At 32.3% G+C, this 21,255-nt stretch overlaps 3 protein-coding genes across 3 annotated transcripts; all 3 read right to left on the bottom strand.

Annotated features, from left to right (window-relative positions):
- Positions 1-393: 393 nt before the first annotated feature.
- On the bottom strand, positions 394-2,304 carry LOC111710155 (uncharacterized). Its single transcript, XM_023484204.1, has 2 exons — positions 2,220-2,304; positions 394-1,725 (listed from the first exon to the last, which is right to left on the bottom strand). The coding sequence occupies exons 1-2, from the start codon at positions 2,254-2,256 to the stop codon at positions 1,118-1,120; spliced, it is 645 nt and encodes a 214-aa protein (XP_023339972.1). The 5' UTR covers positions 2,257-2,304; the 3' UTR covers positions 394-1,117.
- Positions 2,305-4,879: 2,575 nt separating this feature from the next.
- Positions 4,880-6,498, bottom strand: LOC111710150 (uncharacterized). The gene is made up of 2 exons (XM_023484200.1): positions 6,411-6,498; positions 4,880-5,555 (listed from the first exon to the last, which is right to left on the bottom strand). The coding sequence occupies exons 1-2, from the start codon at positions 6,445-6,447 to the stop codon at positions 4,921-4,923; spliced, it is 672 nt and encodes a 223-aa protein (XP_023339968.1). The 5' UTR covers positions 6,448-6,498; the 3' UTR covers positions 4,880-4,920.
- Positions 6,499-10,939: 4,441 nt separating this feature from the next.
- On the bottom strand, positions 10,940-16,666 carry LOC111710154 (uncharacterized). Its single transcript, XM_023484203.1, has 5 exons — positions 16,409-16,666; positions 14,796-14,879; positions 14,521-14,595; positions 12,223-12,292; positions 10,940-11,194 (listed from the first exon to the last, which is right to left on the bottom strand). The coding sequence occupies exons 1-5, from the start codon at positions 16,535-16,537 to the stop codon at positions 11,121-11,123; spliced, it is 432 nt and encodes a 143-aa protein (XP_023339971.1). The 5' UTR covers positions 16,538-16,666; the 3' UTR covers positions 10,940-11,120.
- Positions 16,667-21,255: the final 4,589 nt, after the last annotated feature.

The following is a 21,255-nucleotide window of genomic DNA, read 5'->3' as shown; positions in this document are numbered from 1 at the left end:
ATCTCAACTTAAATAAGCCTCAAGTCAAAAAGTTTTGGTTAAGAAAATTAGAATGGTTTAAACTTTTTCAATTTGAAGATATTCAAGATTTTATGAATATTGTAGAATTATTTAAAACTGAGGATTAATACAAAATCTTCGAAAGGAATTGAGTTATTGGCACAAACTATAGTTTTCTAACCCCTATATCTTTGCAACATTATGGTCTAACCCTTTGATATTTCAAACTTAGACTATTTGATCTAACAGAATTCAAAGTTTAAAATATAGTTATAGGAATTGGAAAATCAGAGTTTGTGGCAAAGACTCAAATCCTTTTTTGTAGATATTTCATTAAAAGTTCTTATAAAATTCTTAACACAATGTTCCAAAAATTGAAAAAAAAACTGTTAATTAAATGCACTTTTTTTATTTTCAAATCTGTTTGTCCAATTAACAATTTTGTATCATTTAATACCCACAATTGAAAAGATTCAATTTTCCAAGAGAAAAAGTAAAATATCTTATTTATTTTTGATCAGTCAAAGGCTTAAGGGTGTAAGTACGGGGCCATTGGAAATTCAACATAGAACCTGAATTCTCAGTTTTCTAATCACAACATTTTTTTTTAACCGTATGTTGTAGAACTTTGATATTTCAAACTATGAATAATGTTAGCCCAAAAATAGTCTAATCCATGGTTTATGTCGCCAGAGCTGAGAACTTTTAATTGTGGATATCAGGATTAATGCTTGATCTCCTCTTTTTCTTAATATCCAGATTAAATAATTCTTGTTTTGCTCTTGTTATTAATCTCCAGATTAACTAACCGATTACGATTAAGGATTTCCCATTCTAAAGTTCCCAGCTCTGGTTGACATTCAGACCAAAGTTTTCAAGGAAAATTGGATTTGATAAAGTGGTCAGTGTTTATAACAATACAATGAAGACGACTTCTTATTTATAATGCTTTGATTCCTACCAAGCGTTTTTCAAATTGCAAGTTTACTGATAAATGCGACGAAAACGACTGTAGTATTTTGACAACAATTGAAAGGAGGAAGACAAGATCTGCATCTAGTGTAAAACCAACCAATACTGCGAATTTAAAGCAGTGATTTTTTAAAATATCATCGTCTTAGTTCTGATTTTCTTCAAGCCCAGTCTTGGAAGAGGGAAGTGGATACCTTTCACAAATAGAGTATAGTTTAGTTTCACACGTAACAGTTTGCCAGAGTCCATTAGTTTTACTTGCAGGTCCTGCTTCCATCTTAACGCATTCTAATCCAGCAGGTGATGTTGGAGCCCAGTTAGAGAAAGCAGGAATATCCGGGTCCTCTTTAGCTGCATCATATCCAACTTGATATTTCATCTCATCATCCCAGTAGAAGGCATTGATCGCATCCGTCTCTGCCCTCAGTCCAAGGAAAAATGAGGAGGCTGGGTACTCTGAAGCCAAATATTTAGCAACACAATTGTTCTCTTTCTGAGTTTCAAAAGTTACCAGTTGATAACCAAAGTTCGGGTCATCCAAAGAGTCCAGCAGAAGGCATTTTTGACGTTGAAATGCGTAACTGTCAGATGATGCAGTAGTTATTAAGTACTCATGGTCCTCCATACCTTCATCTACTGAGATAGCAAAGGTTGCTGAGTCCCGAGGACTTTTATGGCAGCAATCATAAGGTTTGTTGAAACCTTCAGCACAAATATCAATCCAAGATTCCCTTTGTTGACCATTTATGGTTCCTGAATAACAAATAATCAATAATCATTTATTAATTTAAATCAACATAAACCTTGCTTTAAAGGGAGTGTTTACAAAAAACAAATGGGTGTAAAGGCTAGACGTGAAACACTGGGAAATTTGAGAGAGAGGGACACCTTGGGGCCAAATAATCCTCATCCAAAGCTTTCTGTTAATTTTTATTTGTTAATCCTTATTTATTTATGTCTGTTTTTGAAGTGAAATTAAATAGCTCTCTCTCTTTTTGTTTTTAAATTTTCAAAAATAGCAGAATGTTCCCCAACCCTAATCAAAGCACTGCACTAACTAGGTTCATTTTCTGGGTGTGTGCGCAATGGAATATCAACTTGCATTATCTTATTGATCATCTAGAACCACTCTGAATAGAATCATGGCCTGTCAGAGATTAAAAACACCTAGAATCGTTTTAAACAGTGTATAATCTGTTATATATTTCATTTCAACAAGTAAAATTAAAATAATGGTTTAAACCTACCGATAATGAACAAAAAAGAAAATGTTATTTTAATCATGTTCTTCTTTGAATATCTAGAACAAACTGATAAATAAGAATCCCTTCAACTTAAATAAATCTTATGCAAACTTTTGCAAATATTGCCCAGTAGATATTTGCAGCTAGATAAAGACAAGAACTAAGAATTGACGTACCTCAGGCAAACACTAAGAAAAGAGATAAGAGATCATTTGCTATAAGGCCATAAATTCAGACTTTTCTCCCAACGGGTTGTCAAAAAACCAAGTATTAAGACACCTGAGATGAGATTTTAAAAGCCTAAACCCGACTAAAACTCGGTCTTTGCATCTGCTTAGACCCAAGTAAAGCTCAAGTCAAAGCCCAGGTTTTGGATGGCCTTGAGTTTAGTAAGAACCAACCATCTTGGGTTTTTCTCTTTTTAAGGCTCGAGTCACCCTGTAGTTCATAAACATGATTCTAATAACTTATGTTACCCTCTGTTCCAACCCTTACGCTGAGTATCCTCCCTTTCCCTTATACTCCCTCACCTCCTCCTTACCTTTTTCCTGATTTATCATCATTCTTATGTTTAAAATGTACAATTTACATTGTTTTTATCTGCAATTCTCATTTGTTTATAGTGGGCCAATCAATTAAAACATCCTACTCTGGTTAGGCGGGTCGAAACTACATAGTAAATTGTGATTTTTTTATTTGTATTATCTCGTGCTTTGTAGTTGAATAAAAATATGAATATGAATTAGTCTTCAGCAGCTGATGATTGTGAATTTCTTAAAATCTTTTATATTTGTACATTTAAAATTATTTGTGGTGTCAAATTTTATTAATTATATCTGCTACAGAGAAAACTTGCAAAACAGTCTCTCATTGGTCGAATTAGAACCAATCCTGACTTGGGTTCTATCTAAGCCCGAGTTTGGGTTTTAGTCGGGTTTAAGCTTTTAAAATCTCATCTCTGGTTTGTTCTTATTACAAACTGTACATTAACCTCATTGGTTTAAGCTTTCCTTCACAACCTGTTCACACACCTCACCACACTTCCACTCAAGTTCTTCCCTCTCCACCACCCTTTCATCACCTTTGTTCTCCTTATTTCCTTACTGATTGCATCAACTCAACTAAACAATTGCAAATGTTCTCTTCCTTCTTGAGATTAACTTGGGCAAACCAAGAAAGAAAAATGCAATAAAAAAAACGCTCACTCCATGATATTGTGTGTCTTATCAATAAAAATGCTGTTTTAAACATTAAAAAAATTTATGGAAATGAGTCCAGCAGAGGATCAAGGATTAAAGCTAAACATATTCAGAAGATATATGCATCTTCATACATTATTAAATATTTTTTAAATCCAAATTGGCAGGAACAATTTTTTACTTACTAAATTCATTTATTTCTCAGATGAGAACTAAACCCTAATCAAAATTCAACTTTTGTCAAAAATATTAGCCAGATGGTATTTCTGTAAAAAAAATTGTTTATAACCGTCACAGCTAGGTGCATGAATTAAATTTATGTGATTTTTATAGTGATACGTTTTAATTGAACACACTATATCATTTAAATATAATTGTATTCTGATGCATTACGTGCAACATATGCCAAGTCTCACAAAAATAATATTGTGCTCTAACCAGCAGGGGCGGACACAGGGGGGCAGGGGGACATTCGCCCCCCCCCCTAAGATTTTTAGGCAAAAAATGTTTCCCAATTTGAATAATGTTATTGTTAACGATAAATTTAGAATTAGAAATGTGTAGGAAATCAATTTAATTTCAAATAAATCATTCAGATATTACAACCTATAGTCATCAATTTTCTTTCGCCTCATTTGTATACAGTTTATATTTTATAATATTTTATTTTTTTTAGAAAACGTTTTAACGGATTTCGAAAAATGTGAGTGGTGCGCGGCATTCTTAGATAGTTGCGCAAGCGACAAGAGAAATAATCAAATTCAAAACAAATTAATTAAAAAATATTATAAAATATAAACTATATACAAATGTGGCGAAAGCTAATCGATGACTATAGGTTGTAATATCTGAATGATTTATTTGAAATTAATTTGATTTTTTTACAGTCTAAGTCATATGTTGCAATTTTCTGAATTTGTATGGGCGCTACGCTCTTCGGTATGAGACGTCTTTAACAATTTTCTCCTTCTAGACGCTACAGATAGAAGTAAGATTAGTATGCGATCAAAAGCGCTTTTTTATCGCATTAAGCCTATACCCCCTTTCATTTTTCGCGAAAACTCCCTTTAAATTGCTAATGTTCCTTTTATTGTTCCTGTTCCTAATACTGTGTCCGACCCAACTTAAATCCCTGTCCTAATCCTATATTGTTGTTCCTAATTCCTGAACAATCTTTTTATTGTTCCTAAATCCCTGTCCTCCCCCACTTAAATCCTGTATCCGCCCCTGCTAACTAGCACATCTAGCAAGGGAAACTGAATATATTACGCCTGGAGTTTTACTTAATCGTAAATATACTGATTACTGGAAAATTAGGAAAATAAAGCCATTACAATAATTAAATTGTTGCAACATGTTTATTTTTGTGTAATATTTGAAAAACGAACTAACTGAAGGCATATCATCAATTACAATTTTTAAGTTAAGAAATGATTTAAAACAGACATATATTATTTTGTAGGATAATCTTTTAAAACAGATATATTTCATTTTGTATTGTATCTTTAACATTTTACAGTAGAAGTAGAAGTAGAAGTAGATGTAGTTGTAATTGTTGACAGTAAATACCGTTCACAAATTGAGAACTGTGGAGTGTCGCAAGCAGTGGTTTGCCAGAGCCCGTTAAGAACACTTGCAGGTCCTGCTTCCATCTTTACACATTCTAGTCCAGCAGGTGATGTTGGGGACCAGTTAGTGAAAGCTGGAATATCCGGGTCCTCTTTAGCTGCGTCATATCCAGCTTGTTTAAACATCTCATCATCCCAGTAGAAGGCATTGATCTCATCTGTCTCTGCCTTAAGCCCGAGGAAGAAATTGGTTTTAGGATATTCTGCAGCTAGATATTTTGCAACACAATAATTCTCTTTCTTAGTTTCAAAGGTGACCAGTTGATAACCGTGGGTAGTATCACCAATGGAGTCTAACAGAAGGCATTTCTGACGTTGCAGAGCATAACTTTGAGGTGAAGTGACAGTAATTAGATATTCATGGCCCTCCATGCCTTCATCTACTAGGATAGTATTGCCAGTAGGGTCTGAAGGATCCCGAAGGCTTTTATGACAACAATCATAAGGTTTGCTGAATCCATCAGCACAAATATCAATCCAGGTATCCCTCTGCAGCTGACCATTCAGAGTTCCTAAATTAATACATTTTAAAATAAAGTTTGCTTTATGGTTACGAACTATCACTCCTCTGGGCTGTAGTAAATTTGAGTTCGAACAGGACCTGCCCAGTTTGTACCGGCCTGCCAGATAACAGCGTGTACTGACCTGATCCTATGGTACAGTACGTTGCCCTAACTAGACTAACATACGACAGGGGTCAATTTTCTTGGAATAGTCCCGTCGGAGGTTTAACTATGACAACTCTTATTGCGCGTTCAGACTTTTTACAGTACCAAGCCTAATCCTAGGCCTATTTGACCGACCCCACTGGCTTAGTCCACCGTGCTATAGAGCATTAACAGTGATATGTCTACCAATGCCATAACAGTATTATAGTTTAGCTCAAATTTTTTCCAATAAAATAGCAATCTGATTGCAAAGTTTAAACAAAAGAATTGTCAAAGAGCTATCCAGAGTGTCTAATGTAAATAAGTAAAAAAAAATGCTAGACCTAACAAATAGTCTTTTTGATTAAGAAAAAAATTTGGAATTATTTAACATCTCTATATTTAATCAAGATCTGGACAAAGGTCATACAGTTTTAAACTGTTTTGTTATAATAAGAGTTATATTTCATTACAAACCAACGAAAATGCGAACTTTAGATAAAAAATACAATTTCCTGTGTATTTATTCATATTGGACTTTTAATGATAAAAATCAATTCATCTTTATTAAATAATCAGGTATCAATCTATCCCCCTTTTTTTTGCAAACACTTTCTGTAATGAAATAGTTTAATGTTTTCAACAATGCATGAACTGACTTTCTTTTTTAGCTCTTGTTAAACTTTTAGGCTAATTACATGAAAATGAATCTAAACTGACCAATTAAGAAGAACAAAGCTGCAACTATTTTCAACATGATGCTTGTTATATATTTGAGAGCAAACTGACTTTTTGTGATCCGTCTCACTTATATACAACATCCCTCCTGGAAGTGGCCGAGATAGATAAAAGAAATAAAAATTTAGTAAAGGAAACTTTACTTATGAAAACCTAATACAAATAAACTAGTAGCTTTTTTCATCTATAAGACAACAATATCAAAAGACAGTTTAATTCCTTGGCAAATATTCTAAGATAAGAAGATGAACACATGTAAATCAAAGTTTTCAAACAAAAATTTTTCTATGCAATATTTTTACAATGTTTGGATAGGAGCTGATTCATTGTCAATCTCTCAATCTAGCTACAGGGTGTCCCACGAAACATGACAGATAGGTGAATAGTTTAAAATGTCTTCTTCCATAATTTTATAATTTGTTTGATACTCAACCTAACAATAAAAATATTATATGACAGTCATGTTATATTAAAATTGATTTCAAAGTAAAATATATTTGAGTAAAACAAATTTTAAAACAAAATAAATTGCAAATAGACTTTGATATCAAATACAGTATCTGGAAGAAGACATTCAACGCTATTTACCATCTGTCATGTTTCGTGGGATACCCTGTTAATTACTACTTTGCATCAAAATATCACATAGGACTGGGCAAAAATCCTTTAACAAATGGCAAGTTTTTAAAAATAATGGAAGAGTTTGTTGATGAATGGCAAAAATCGTTAATTTTTAAATAATCGTTAACGGCTGGCACCGCCAAAGATTTCTAAAATATCTTTTGTTAACACCGCCCGTTACTAAAATTAATATGTGAAGGGTAACTTTTAAAAATAACGAAAATAGCTAAATAACGAAAGGCTATAACCAGAAAAGTTTTTTTAACGGTTTTAACTAACCATTAACGAACTGATTGAAAAAAGTCTAAAACTTGCCCAGCCCTAGCAATTTCACTAATCAGAGCTAGGAACTTAAGAATGGGATATCCTTAATCCCGATTGGTTAATTAATCTGGAGAACAAGCATTATTTAATCTCGAGATTAAGAAAAAGAGGAGATCACACATTAATCCCGATATCCACTATTCAAAAGTTCCCAGCTTAAAACATTTTTTCAATGTACGGGATACAAACAAGGAACAACTTCATGAAGTTTATGGGGTTTTGACTGATTCTTGTATAGTTTTATATGTAAAGGGGGTGAAAGGTGTTACAATATTTTTTTAAATTGTAACCAAAGAATTATGCAAAAACATTATTTCTAAATCTTAATGTTTTTAAAAGTACATATAGCAAACCTCACTTTCAAGTAAACTTTATTATTCATATAGAAGAATGAATAAAAACTATACTTTAAATGAGAGATGATTTGTAAAAATCCAGGGGGGGTACATCCCCTCCTAATTTCACTCAGGGGGGTAATGAACTGCCACCCCCCCCCTGAAACCGCTAAAAACTAAAAAATGAAAATAAACAGTTCTTAAAAAACAAAAACACAGATTTTCAATTCATACTTGATCAGACAGAGTTTTTTGAAGGGGTAGCTCACTTCAAATTTGGTTCACAGTCCCTTAAAAACTCTCAGTCTGGATTCCGACCATCAAAAATAGCATTCTTTCTCCAGAGCTGGGAACTTTGGAATTGGATATTCTTAATGTTAATCTGAATATCCAATGTAGACACTTTTATTTTTTGCTTTATCCGATCTTTTTAGATATCCCTACCCTACCAGATTCCGACCATTGAGTGTTCTCTAATTGAATAACGCGTGAAATCTAAAATTTCCCAACTTCTGATGGGCTGATCGGAATTTCACATACGCCACTCTACTGCTTGACTTTTATACACTTTTCATGATACAAACCAAAAAATTAAATTAGTTTTGAAATTAATAAAAAAATGAGATCAAGCATTGATCTCGATATTCCCCATTCTAAAGTTTTCAGCTCAGAACAATTTATGCTGGTCTCTCTCTTGTCGTAAGCCATTGAGGTCAAAAATTTAATCTTGGCTGGACAATTTATTGAAATTTCACCAACACTAGATTTTATAAGATTCAGCTAATGTATCGGGGGATTATTGGACGTACAGGGAGATTTATTAGACATGGGAATATTGATGATATTTCAAGACAGTGGACTAGTTGGAAAATAAGTTTAATTTGAGAAAAGGGTTTGTTTTGTGTAAGAGTATTTTAAATATGTGATTTGAATGAAAAGCCGTCTTTAAATTCAAAAATAAGTTTTTGGGGCCCAATGAATTTTTGGAGATTTGCGTTGCGTTTAGGGTTTCCAGCTAAAGAAACGTTTCGCAAAGCTTTCTGTCGCATTTCGCAAACTTTTCCGTGAACTTTCGCATCTTTTAATAAATGAAGTGAACAGAAAGCGAAATTTTGCGAAAATTTCTTTTGCGATAATGCGAAATGCGAAAATATTTTCGCGAAATGCGAAAATTTCGCAAAATTTCTGATGTCTCCTAGTAGTTCTTAAATCTATATTTATATTTTGTGTTAATCCATTGATTGGGCTCGCGGATAAACTCCTCTTTGAAACTGATTCTTGTATTCTCAAAATTTAGTCTTGTTTGATGAATTTTCGAACCTTTTTCGCTAAAATTTTTCTTTTGTTTCTAAAATATTGTATTTTTTGGGATATTTTTCTTTTTTGCATTATTTCCTTTTTTTCGCGAAATTTTCGCATTATTTTTTTGCGAGCGAACGAAATGCGAAATGAAGCAAAATGGTCGCGAAAGGATTTTTCCTTTTCGCTGGAAACCCTAGCTGCGTTGCTAATTATAGAATGATTAGAATGTCTTTTGAATCTTTGCACGTTTACACTTTATAATTGCGATGTCTCATCATGCTTATTGCAGTTTTTAAAGATATAATTTGATTCTTAAAGTCGTCTTAATATTTCTGGTTATCCCTTCAATAGAGAATTTACTTTAATTAACAGCAAATATAAGAGTAAAAGATAATCACTATTGTTACATTCACGGTTTTTATTATGTTCATTAAATTCGTTTATAAAAGAGACTGTAGTGTATGTATTGTAAACTCTACTTTGAGCCGAAACTTAAATTTAAGCCGTGACTCAATCTCAAATATGATTAGTTCCACTTCATTTAATTCATTAAATTCGGACACAGAGTGCATACTTTTCCAGGCCGCGCTGTTAGATCTGGAAAAGGTAGAATATTCAAGGAGGAAAAAAGAAGGCCCGTGTAGGCATCAAGGAGTATAAAAAAGAAGGGAGATACAATTGACGCGGCCCGCCCTACCATATAATTGTACAGGCTTTGCAGACGGTACTCCATTTGTATTAGAAATATTCAGAATAGGTTATTGTATACGCGGTAATTGCAACAAATATTTCGTATTCAATTGAAGTACTGTCTGTATAATCATATGGTAGGGTGGGCCGCGTCAATTATATCTCCCTTCATTTCATACTCCTTGATGGGCATTGTATTTGAAATTGTAAATTAGTCGTATGCATCACTTTTGCAATAGATACATTTCTTGTAAATTATTTGCATGTGTGTAGCTGTAAACATTGAGACAATATAGAAAATAAGGATGAATCGTCTGAAGAGTTTTCTGGTTATTACAACATTAGAAAAGTTGAATTACATCTCTACTTCAAATTCGAATATACTAAAGAATAGTTCAAATAGCCATTACTAGATAAACTACATTTTGTTGCTTTAATCTCTTTTAATTTAATTAAAATAAACTTTTTCTGTTTCTTTTTCAACAAATAATATATATCTATCAGATTTTGAAAAAGAGAGAACCATTCTGGAGTACTTAACCGTAAACAACCCCACAGTGGTCCAAAAGTTACAACCCGGGTTGCAACAGTGGTCCAAAGGTTGCAAGCTCTCATGCAAAAATCTATGAGAATTTTACCTAAAGTTAAAAGCATTTGCTTTATAGTTTGAAAATGAACAATGGCTACAAACCAAGGCGTTGCGACACTTCAAAGTTGACCTAATCTATAAAATGCAACTTTCATAGCAGTCTGGATGATTGTGAACCATTCCTTGGGGATATCATGGTTTGGTTCAGTCGTTCCGACGAGAAAAAAAAAACATAATCAAGACAAATATGCATGTAAAATTATTCTTATATTTTTAGATTATTTTAACAAAGTTTACAGAATATTAACCCTATTTACCCTGACGTCTGGTTTTATAATATTGGAAAGCCCTTGGGCTCTACTTTAATAATCTGCCAAAAAATGGCAAATTTGCAAACATTAAAATATTTATTGCGAAATCTAGTTATATGAAGCAAAAATTGTGCAAAAAAAACCCTGACCTAGCGAATTCAAATTTGCAAAAACATTTTCAAAATTTTTAAAACCTAATTATGAATTCAAGAAAAACTGAAAATGTGCACAAATCTTTGCAAAATTTCTTTGCAACAATTGTGCAATCTGGTTTCTTTTGTTATAGGCTTTCCAAAGAGCTATAAAATGTTGAAATCCAATGATTTAAAGTATGTCTAAATATAGATTTAGTCTGGTAAAGATAAATAAGGGCTTTAGGCGGTATGCCTGAGGACTCAGGCAGTAGGTATAAAAGCCCAGCAAATACTTTTGAGTTATTACAAAAAAACTATAGGGGTGGGGGGCAAATTGACCCCCCTCCCCCTAGGGTAAATAGGGTAAAGATGATTTTATTAAAATTTTATCCAAATTCCTCTGTCAATTCTCCAGCACATTTTTTATTGAAAAGCTTGCAGTTGGGCCGGGTCGAAATCCCTAAATATTAAATTATGAATTTCATTATTCTCCAAGAAATTCGAATGTTCGTTTAGCTTTTCATCTAAAATACAGTGATAACCAGAAAACTCTGAAACAGAACTTTTATACTCAAATTAAAATTTAAAAACGTCCAATAAGCATGAGACACAGTAATTGTACAGTGTAAACGGACCTATTTCACTAAATTAGTGATTAGTGAACTATTTGCTTTGTAACAAAATTAAGTATAAATAAAATAATAACTGCTGTAATGTCGTATTCCTATTTTTTTGTTTTTTGGATATCACTGTATGTTGAGCTTTTAATAGATCCTGTTTTAAATTTTTTTTATTATCATAAAGATTTATTCACACACAAAGATATAAATACATATAAAAGTGATGTAGTTTAAATTTGTTTAAATAAATTTTTTAAGTACAACTTTCCAAAAGAAAAGAGAAAAATATGCAAAATTATGCACAAATTGACGACATTGATTATTACTCATAATTCATTACATAACATGTTTATCATTTCAGTTATTGCGTAATCATCGAATCCTTCAACATATAAATTATTCGTTCTTGTATTTAAAAGTTCTTGTAAAACCGGAACTTTCCATGCATGGTCCAATGGGTCATCAAAATATTTCATTTGTTTCTTAACAAACATTTTACTAAGATAAGAAAGATTTACAAAACAATCATTTGCAATAGAAAATAAATTTCTACCATAACAATGGGATGCGACCGGGAAGCCAATAAATTCCCATGTTAATTACATGATATTTTCCAGGGGGGGGGGAGGGGTAACTTATCTTGAAGTCTTCATATAGGAATTACAATTTTTTTAAGAATGCCTCATAAATTTTGAATTACATGCGCTGTTACAATTGGGTTGTCAAGATTTCAAACTTTATGCTAACTTTTGACCTCAAACTTTAAAATTCGTTTATTATTGGGGGAAATAAATTTCAGAAATCAAACAGAACAAATTGATGTTTTTTAAAAATAGGGGGAAACCGTTAACTAACTAGATTAACTTACCTTTCTTACATTTGTTTTTCCATTGTTTACACACAGAAGAAGAACTGGTTTGATTGGATTCAAATTGGTCCTAAAAAGTTGAAAAGTATGAAAATCAAAAATATGATCCTATATGCATGTTGTACTTAAGCTTTAGCAAGGTACTAATGCAAGGAAAGTTAATTGCGGTCCCGTATACTCTGCGTAAGTTCTCTCTGGGCGGAATTTGTAAACAAGAATAGATGCATCAGTGTTCGTTTAGTATCCGAGGAAGAGATAAGCATTTAATTCTGATAATTTTGAAAATTCACATTATAGCTTCCTATGACCAGAATATTTCATAGATTATTTTTGTGAAAATGGATATTTCAGGCTTTGACATCCGTCTTGTGTTTACTTTTCCGCCCAAAGACAGTACACTGCAGTACAAAAGATGCGTACACCTCTGAAATAATTTTCCTTGCGTTAGTACCTTTAGAATGTTTCCGTTTATAAGTCACAATTATTCTTATCACAACTTTTTCTTTCGGTTTATCATTGTATAATCTAAGGATTTATTTTCATTGAAATAAGAAATATGTCACATGTGAATATTTTGATTTTTGTTACTTAAATCTTGAGCTTTAAAATTTTAACAGCTAGTCTTTCCCTTCATGCCACCCCAGTAGAGATGGGCACGTCAGTATTTTTCAAAATCTGTATTTAACAGGAAGTTAAAACGTTTTAGATAACTGTTTCTTTTTAGATAAAAAAATTAAACAATTTTTTCTCTTGATAATTTTTATAATTCTCCATGAATTTTCAGTGATGGAGTTTACTTAACGTTTTATAAAGGCTCACAATTACAAAAGAATATTAAGTTTTAGTGTAGGCACAATAAATAAGGTAGAAATGTACTTATAGTTAATTTTGATGTGTCTGTTTTTTGTTGTTTTTTTACATTTTTTCTGAATTTTAATTTTAACAAAATTTTAAAAATAGCAGCAAATTCATTCTCTGGCTGTTGTATCTTCTTTTTAGCTGATGATGCCTGTGTTTTCTGTTCCTCTCTTCTAGATCTTCGAATTCTAATGCATTTTGACACATATTCCTGCTTTTGATTCTCCGTACATTGTCCAGAGCTGCCGCCCTCTTTTTGGCAATTTTCTTTTTCATACTGTTTGTTTGTTTGTTAATTTTAATAATCTTTCGAACAAAAACATTCTCCATCCCTACACTTAAGACCTTTTATGCTGGGGTAAGAAATGAAGCCAAGGGTTTGAACTTCTCTAATTAGTTTGAAAGAAATTATGAAATTGTTTAAAGTTTGAAGTTTGTGTAACAGGCCGCCAGGTGGCAGGCCCTACACTTCTCCGCTTTACCGGATACTCATGCAGCACATGTTCAACATCCTATCCTACTTTAATTAAAATAAAACATTTCTGGATTTAATTTTTAAGATTTGGTCCTGAGTATATGAGTAATCCTTTTATTTATATTATTTATCTCTAGATTTGGAACCCAGCTTTACCTGGAGTTTTCCGTACAAACGTTAACCTGCTCAACCTACAGTGAAAACCAGAAAACTCAAAGAACAGGAAGACGATTTTTAGACTCAAGTGATGGCTTTAATAGTCCAATGAACATGAGGTGCACATCATTTAATAAAATAAGTAATTATTCACTTACTAGTAATACTATTTGCTTTGTAATACATTTGGTTTTATGTCGTCTTCCTATTCTACAGTTTCCCGTGGTTCTATAGAGTTCCAAAACAAAAATTTAAGGCATTTCAGTCCCGGGATCCATGATGCTTGGACATTCAAACAAACAAACAAAACTGAATGGATAATACTGTTATGTGAACGGATAATACCGTTACCAGATCGGATAATACTGTTAACTGAACGGATAATACTATTAACTGAACGGATAATTCCGTTACCTGAACGGATAATACTGTTAACTCAACGGATAATACTATTAACTGAACGGATAATATTAACTGAACGGATAATTCCGTTACCTGAACGGATAATACTGTTAACTCAACGGATAATACTATTAACTGAACGGATAATTCCGTTACCTGAACGGATAATACTGTTAACTCAACGGATAATACTATTAACTGAACGGATAATACTGTTAAATGAACGGATAATACTGTTAACTCAACGTCAAATCAGTTCTTGGCTTTAAGAACAATTGAATAACTGAAAAGTTGGACTGAACGATTCTTGCTGAATATTATTGAACAATTCAAAAACGTCTGAATGTGTCTATCCTTAGTTTAAGGTTGCAGAAACAAGAGAATTCTAATTCAGCATTTTTACTCACAATACTGTGGCACAGATCCTGAAGACTGGAACAGCTTCTGGCTCTTCTACACAGCTCTGCTGCTCCTGGTGCGCTCTGTAAGTAAGATGTAAATTTTAATGTACAATGTTAGACATAAAAAGCTAACTTTACACATTAAAATTATTAGTTAATATAAATCATAGTTGGAAATTAGAATTAGAAAAGTAATTTTGTTACAAAGATTCAATTCCTTTATGTTCTTTTTTAAAACGTGTATCTAAATCTGTAAACCCTGAAAAAATTTTAGTTTAGACCTGTTCGGTTAAATATGGTTTCTTATGATTATCGATGTCGGGTTTTTGTCGGCGTTTCTTCTCCAGCATCTCCTTTCTTCGAACCTGAAGCAGGAGGGAAAGTTTCAGAACAGCAGTGTTTATAGCAAAAATACCCCCGGATTTGCAAAAATACCTACGGATATCCGGTGTGGTAACAGTTAGCCCAAAAACGTTTCACCCAATCACGTTTCACCCAATTTTAGGTAAAATAACGTTTCCCCCAATTCACGTTTCACCCAATACTACGTTTCACCCAAATTATGTTTCACCCAAACTACACTTTTTAAAGAGTTTCACCCAATTTTTTTTAATTTTCTTAAACATCCATTGTCGATGAGTTATGATTTCCGATCACAACTCGATAACCCCTGGACCGATTTGCCTCAAATTTTGATTGGGAAAAACAAGAGAATTGTGGGAATGTTTTTAGATTGGTTAAAAAATCTAATCTGAGTGGGTCGACTCATATATACAAATATATTAATGCAAATTGTTGTAAATCTGCAACTTTTTTGTTCGAAATCTGCAAAACCACATTTTAAAGAGGATGCATAAATTGGGCAGTAATTAGAATGACTGTAACCTTATCTATATAATTTTAATAAAATAAAAGATATAATTTTTAAAAAGCCAAAATAAATTTTGCAAGATTTTTTTTTTGGGAGGTGAAACTCTTAAGTTGTGTAGTTTGGGTGAAGCGTGAGTTGGGTGAAATGTATTTTGGGTGAAATGTGAATTGGGTGAAGCGATATTTTGGGTGAAACATTATTTTGGGTGAAACGATATTGGGTGAAACGTTTTGGGTGAAACGTGATTGGGTGAAACGTTATTGGGCGAACTGTTACCACACCTGATATCCGTATCCAATTGACAAAATTTTAATCGAAATGAGTAAATATTTTTATCTCAAGCCACATATTTTTTAAGTTTCTGCCAAAAGAATAGCAAAAGAAGAATATGGTTGAAAAAAATTGATTCTTTGCCACAAACTCAAATTTTCTGATCCCTATATCTTTGCATCTTGAGGCTGTAACTGACAATGGATTGCAAAGATATAGGTATAATTGAATGTTTGTGGCAAAAACTCAATTCCTTCGTGTTAGGTAAAGGAAACGAACAACACATTTTCACGAGCTGGATCCGTTGTGATGGATCTGGTATCCATGTCGTTATTTTGAAAATTTCGTGCCTAAAAGGGATTCGGATTCACATAAAAATAAAATGGATCCTAAGAACTAGCTCGAAAACAACACCATGTGACTGAAACTGACAAAAGTAGTTTTTGTTAAGTATCATTTTCAACAACAATAGGTTCTAAGAAAGAATTATTTTGTTAAATTATTGAAACCAAAAATATACTTTGTCGAATTATTAATTGAATTATTGGTTTTCAACCTTCTGTTTAATCTTTCCAAAGTAATATCGTTCTATTTCCCAAGGTAAAAATAAGCAGTTCTAAACTTTTTCAAAAAATTTATTGTTTCTTTAACTAAATTTTGATCGACTCTAAATCAACTAAAGTAAAAGATTTCTTAAATATCTGAAATACATAATGAAATCTTATTTGAATAATAATGAAATAGTTGTTTCACCTGTTTTAGAGAATTTAAAACAAAGCATGCAGTAGAAGAAACAAATAGGAATAGAAGCAGTAACCTTGCTTGTCGCATTCTTAAACAAAAATAATCGATTCCTATTGGTCCAAAATAAATCCCAGGCATCCTATTGGTCCAAATCAGTCACTTGACCTATGACGTCAGCAGTTGAACTCGTAATTTTCCTGCCACTCTATTACTACTAATGTTCACTGGATTTTTTGTTATTTTTACAGTTTTTTATGTAAATAAGATGGTCAGCGATTATAATAATACAGTGAAGATGACTTTTCTATTCAAGTTTTGATGTATTATTTTTAAGTTTTTTTTCAGATGACTTTTTCATTTTTTCCGTTAGACTATACACAATCCTCACAGACATTTTGTGTCGCTTTACAGAAATTACGAGTTATTTTAAATTTCTATTTACTTTACTTCAAAATGCACTATATCACTCACAATTTGCACTTTATCCCTATATATTTGCAACCCGGTGTCGCAAACCTTTGATAATTCAAGGTGTGAATTTTAGTTTGTGGCAATATCAAACTGATAGAATATCATCTCGTCAAACCTAGGCCGAGCCTCAAAACCAGTTTATGCAGTGCAGGCATAATTTCAAATATTAATGTACATAGTCTGTATTCATGTTGTTACGAAACGTTGATTAATACAATAAAAAAATTTTCCCAAAAATTGAAACTTTTTTTGTTGTAACAGTTTAAATCTATCACATTTATTTATTGCATTTAATCGTTGTCATTTTGAAGAAAAAAAGCTTCCATCCCGCAATGACTCACAAATATGGTTTCGCGGCTCTGCGCTTACCTGTGTCGCTTCCTGTCCTCACCCAATTAGTCTTTCGGCAAAATGTTATTACTTTTAAATGTGTTTGCAGAGCGATGGGGGGTGTGTGAAGTTTGGGGTGTGTGGGGAGTGTGGATAGTGTGGGGGAGCAGATTCATGAAAACTGCTCTCAGAAATAGAAATTTTTTAAATTCGATTTAACCCTAGTATTATGCAGTAGGAGTAAAATGCCTTTTTTCCGATAAAAAAAAATGAGCGCAATTTTTTTTAAATGTTGCGGAAAAGTTGTGAAACCAAAAAGTATCATAAGATAGTTAGGCAGAAATAATTGTTACTGTTTAAATAAAAACTATCTACTCTATTCTCAAGAAAGATTCGCTAAACTCACAATTTAGATACTACCACGAATCGAATTTTAAACTGTTTTCTCACTACGAGTACGTGCATCAGTTCCTACTGCCTTGTAAAAAAGTGGTAACTTTTGATTTTCCAAAAATTCGATATATCGTTTTTTTGTAAAAACGGTATTAAATTCGATATATCGTTTTTTTTGTAAAAACGGTATTAAATTCGATATATCGTTTTTTTTTGTAAAAAATTTTCTAAGAATTTAGATACTACTATGAATTTAAAACTATTTTCTCACTACTTACATCAATTCCAACTGCCATGTTAAATGGTAGTAACTTTTGATATTACAAAAATTCGGTAAAGGGGATTTTTTTCTTTGTAAAAACGGTAGTAACTTTTTTTGATTTCATTAATAGAATTTAGATGCTACCCGGAATTTTAAACTGTTCTTCTCACTACGTGCATCAGTTGCAACAGCCATGGTAAATGGTAGTAACTTTCGATTTTCAAAAAATTCAAGATATCGATTTTTTTCTTTGTAAAAACGGTAGTAACTTTTTATTTTAAAGATAGAATCTAGATACTTCCACAAATTTTAACTGTTCTTCTCACTACGTACATCAACTCCAACTTCCATGTAAAATAGTGGTAACTTTTGATTTTCCAAAAATTCGATATATCGGGTTTTTTCTTTGTAAAAACGGTAGAACTTTTTTTGATTTCAAAGATAGAATTTAGATACTACCACAAATTGTAAACTGTTCTTCTCACTACGTACATCAGTTCCAACTGCCATGTAAAATGGTAGTAAATTCCACGCAATTCCGCACAATTCCGCCCAACGGAATTCTGATTTTAAACCCTAATCGAACACCATAGGAGTATAAAGGGTAGCATTGTAAATTGTGCATGCCACTCTTTTTACATGGAGGGTAACTTGAAATTACGTGAACAGCCCCTTTAAAGGGACTGTTGACGTTTAATTTCAATTTAAAGGGACTGAAAGCGTAATTTTAAGGGACACTGCATGCTAAGATGGCAATGTCCGATTTGCAAAGGTTTAGCTTTGTCTGATTAATTGTATAAATTAGAGATATCCATGTTTTTGTTTGTTTTTGAAACTATGTAGTTTCTCTACTTACAAAAACCAATGGACCAATTATTAGAAGTACAGTCAGAAAAACGACGTTATCTTCCACATTTTGTACCAGATTAAGGTTTCAAAAAGTAGTCTTGTAAATCAGGCATCACCCTTTTTTAGCATGAAGTGTCGCATGAAATTACGCTTACAGTCCCTTTAAGTTTGATTTACTCCTGATTGACCTGAGTATTTAGCGCTGTCGGCCTATGCCGGTCAACTGAACAATTTCACGAATTAAAATTAAATTAAAATATTTTAGGAAAATTGGGAAATTGATTTTTACATATCTGCGCCATCAGTCCTTGGAGCAAAAATTATATAAATTAAACGAATAAATAATTAATTCAATGAAATTCAATCGGTGTAGATTTGTTTTCTTATTTTTTTATTTTTTAAGCCCTAATCACGTATTGAAATTTATGTTTTATCCGGTATGTTTAATGCATTAAATTGCTTTTAAACAGATTAAATCTCAATTAGACATTTCAGACTACCCTGATTTGTTAACTTCCTGTACTATTTATCATTTTTATCGATCACATGGATTATATCAATCAATATATATGGATATTTTATCATCAACTTTTCATCTTTTCGTGTTTTCATGCATTTATTTTATCTCTAATCACCCCTTTGCTCTATCTATCTAGCTTCTTATCGCTCTGGCTAGTTATTCGGCCAAATAGCCATCACTTAAATCTATCTAGCTACTTATCACTGTGTAACTATCTAACTGTCAATCTAGCTACCTATCACTATACACCTACCTAGCTATCACTTGTATCTATCTAACTACCTTTCACAATATATCAATCTAGATACCTATCACTTTATATCTATCTATCTACCTATCACTTTATATCTTACTAGCTTCCCATCACTATATATCTAGTTACCTCTCACTATCTATCTATCTATCAATATATATCTTTCCAGCTATCTATCACTACATATTTATCTAGCTACCTATAAATTTATATCTAACTAGCTACCCATCACTATATATCTAGCTAGCTACCTATCACTATATATCTATCAATCTACCTATCCTTTTACACCTATCTAGCTACCTATCACTATATAACTATCTAGATACCTATCACTAAATATCTATATTGCTACCTATCACTATATATCTATCTATCTACCTATTACTATATATCTATCTAGCTACCTTTCACTATATATCTATATACCTATACATCTATCTACATATCACTATATATCTGTCTACCTATCACTATATATCTATTGCTGAAAGTGTGTTTCATGGATCATTATTTTCCCATTATAAACGTGAGCATATATATGTATGGGAGTGTAAGCAGATTATATATTTATGTTGATTTTTGTCTGGCTGTCTGTTTGTTACATTACTTAGCTTCATCATATATTATTGAGAATATGATAATGGATCGAATTTAACAAATGGGGGCAGGGGGCCGTATTATATTTTCCAGGAGGGGGGAATAAGTGAATTATATTTACAGACAAAATTTCTCCCCCCAGAAGCCACCTGTGAATAGGGGTAGATACATTTTATAACGTTTCTTTTTTAAATTTAGTAAGGTTTTAAACACAAAAGTGATCTTTCATTAATGAGTGTCATGTCCGATTCCCAACACTGCCTTAAATTGCTTTGTCTGATCAAGTATGAATTTTGTTTTTTAAAACTGTATATTTCTATTTGTGGTTTCTTCACAAAAGTGATTTCCACATTGTTGATCAGATGAAGGTTTCAAGGGTGAAGATTTGAATCAAGCATGCCCCTCTTTAAATGGAGAATCGCTCTACACACACTCTACACTTAAATGCCAATGATTTTGTCCGCCAGGATGTCTCTACACTCAATGCTCTTAATTATTCCGCGTGACAGAGACACCTAGCGGAAAAAATCGTCGTTTCAAGTGCATTCTTTATAAATACTAATAAAAAATATTATGAAATATTAGTTGTATAAGAATGCGTCGAAAAAAAATCGATGACTATAGGTTTTAATATCTAAATGATTTTTTTTATATTAAATTGACCTTTTTACGATCCAAGTTGTATGTATGGGATCGTTAAGGTTTTCATTATTTTTTTAAACGATCGTTTCGTTATGAAAAAGACAACATAAAATCAAAAACGAAACGATCGTTTTTAAAAATGATCATTGTTATTAACGATCGTTTTTCAAAACTCGTCGTATCGTTAACGATCGTTAACGATTACCCTTCGTTATAACTATCGTTAACGACGACCCTTCGTTATACGATCGTTAACGAAGACCCTTCGTTAACGATCGTTAACAAAGAGAGGAAACCAACCTGAAGCACATCTGTACTTATCATTGAGTAGTTTTTAAGAAAATATCAAGAAGTTTTGGCACCCCATACAACTGTTTAACTTCATACAGGACATCAATTTTTTTCAAAAACAATCGTTTTCTCAAAAGCGATCTTTTTTTAAAAAAACAATCGTATAAAAAACGGTCACAAATCGTTTTTATAAAAATGCTCTTTCGAAACGAGTATTTTTATTTTTTCCGAAAACGAAACGATCG

Source organism: Eurytemora carolleeae, unplaced genomic scaffold (genome assembly GCF_000591075.1).
Source record: "Eurytemora carolleeae unplaced genomic scaffold, Eaff_2.0 scaffold1034, whole genome shotgun sequence".
NCBI classification, from domain to species: domain Eukaryota; kingdom Metazoa; phylum Arthropoda; class Copepoda; order Calanoida; family Temoridae; genus Eurytemora; species Eurytemora carolleeae.
Note: the sequence above shows the minus strand (reverse complement) of the source record. Positions and strands in the feature narration are given on the sequence as shown.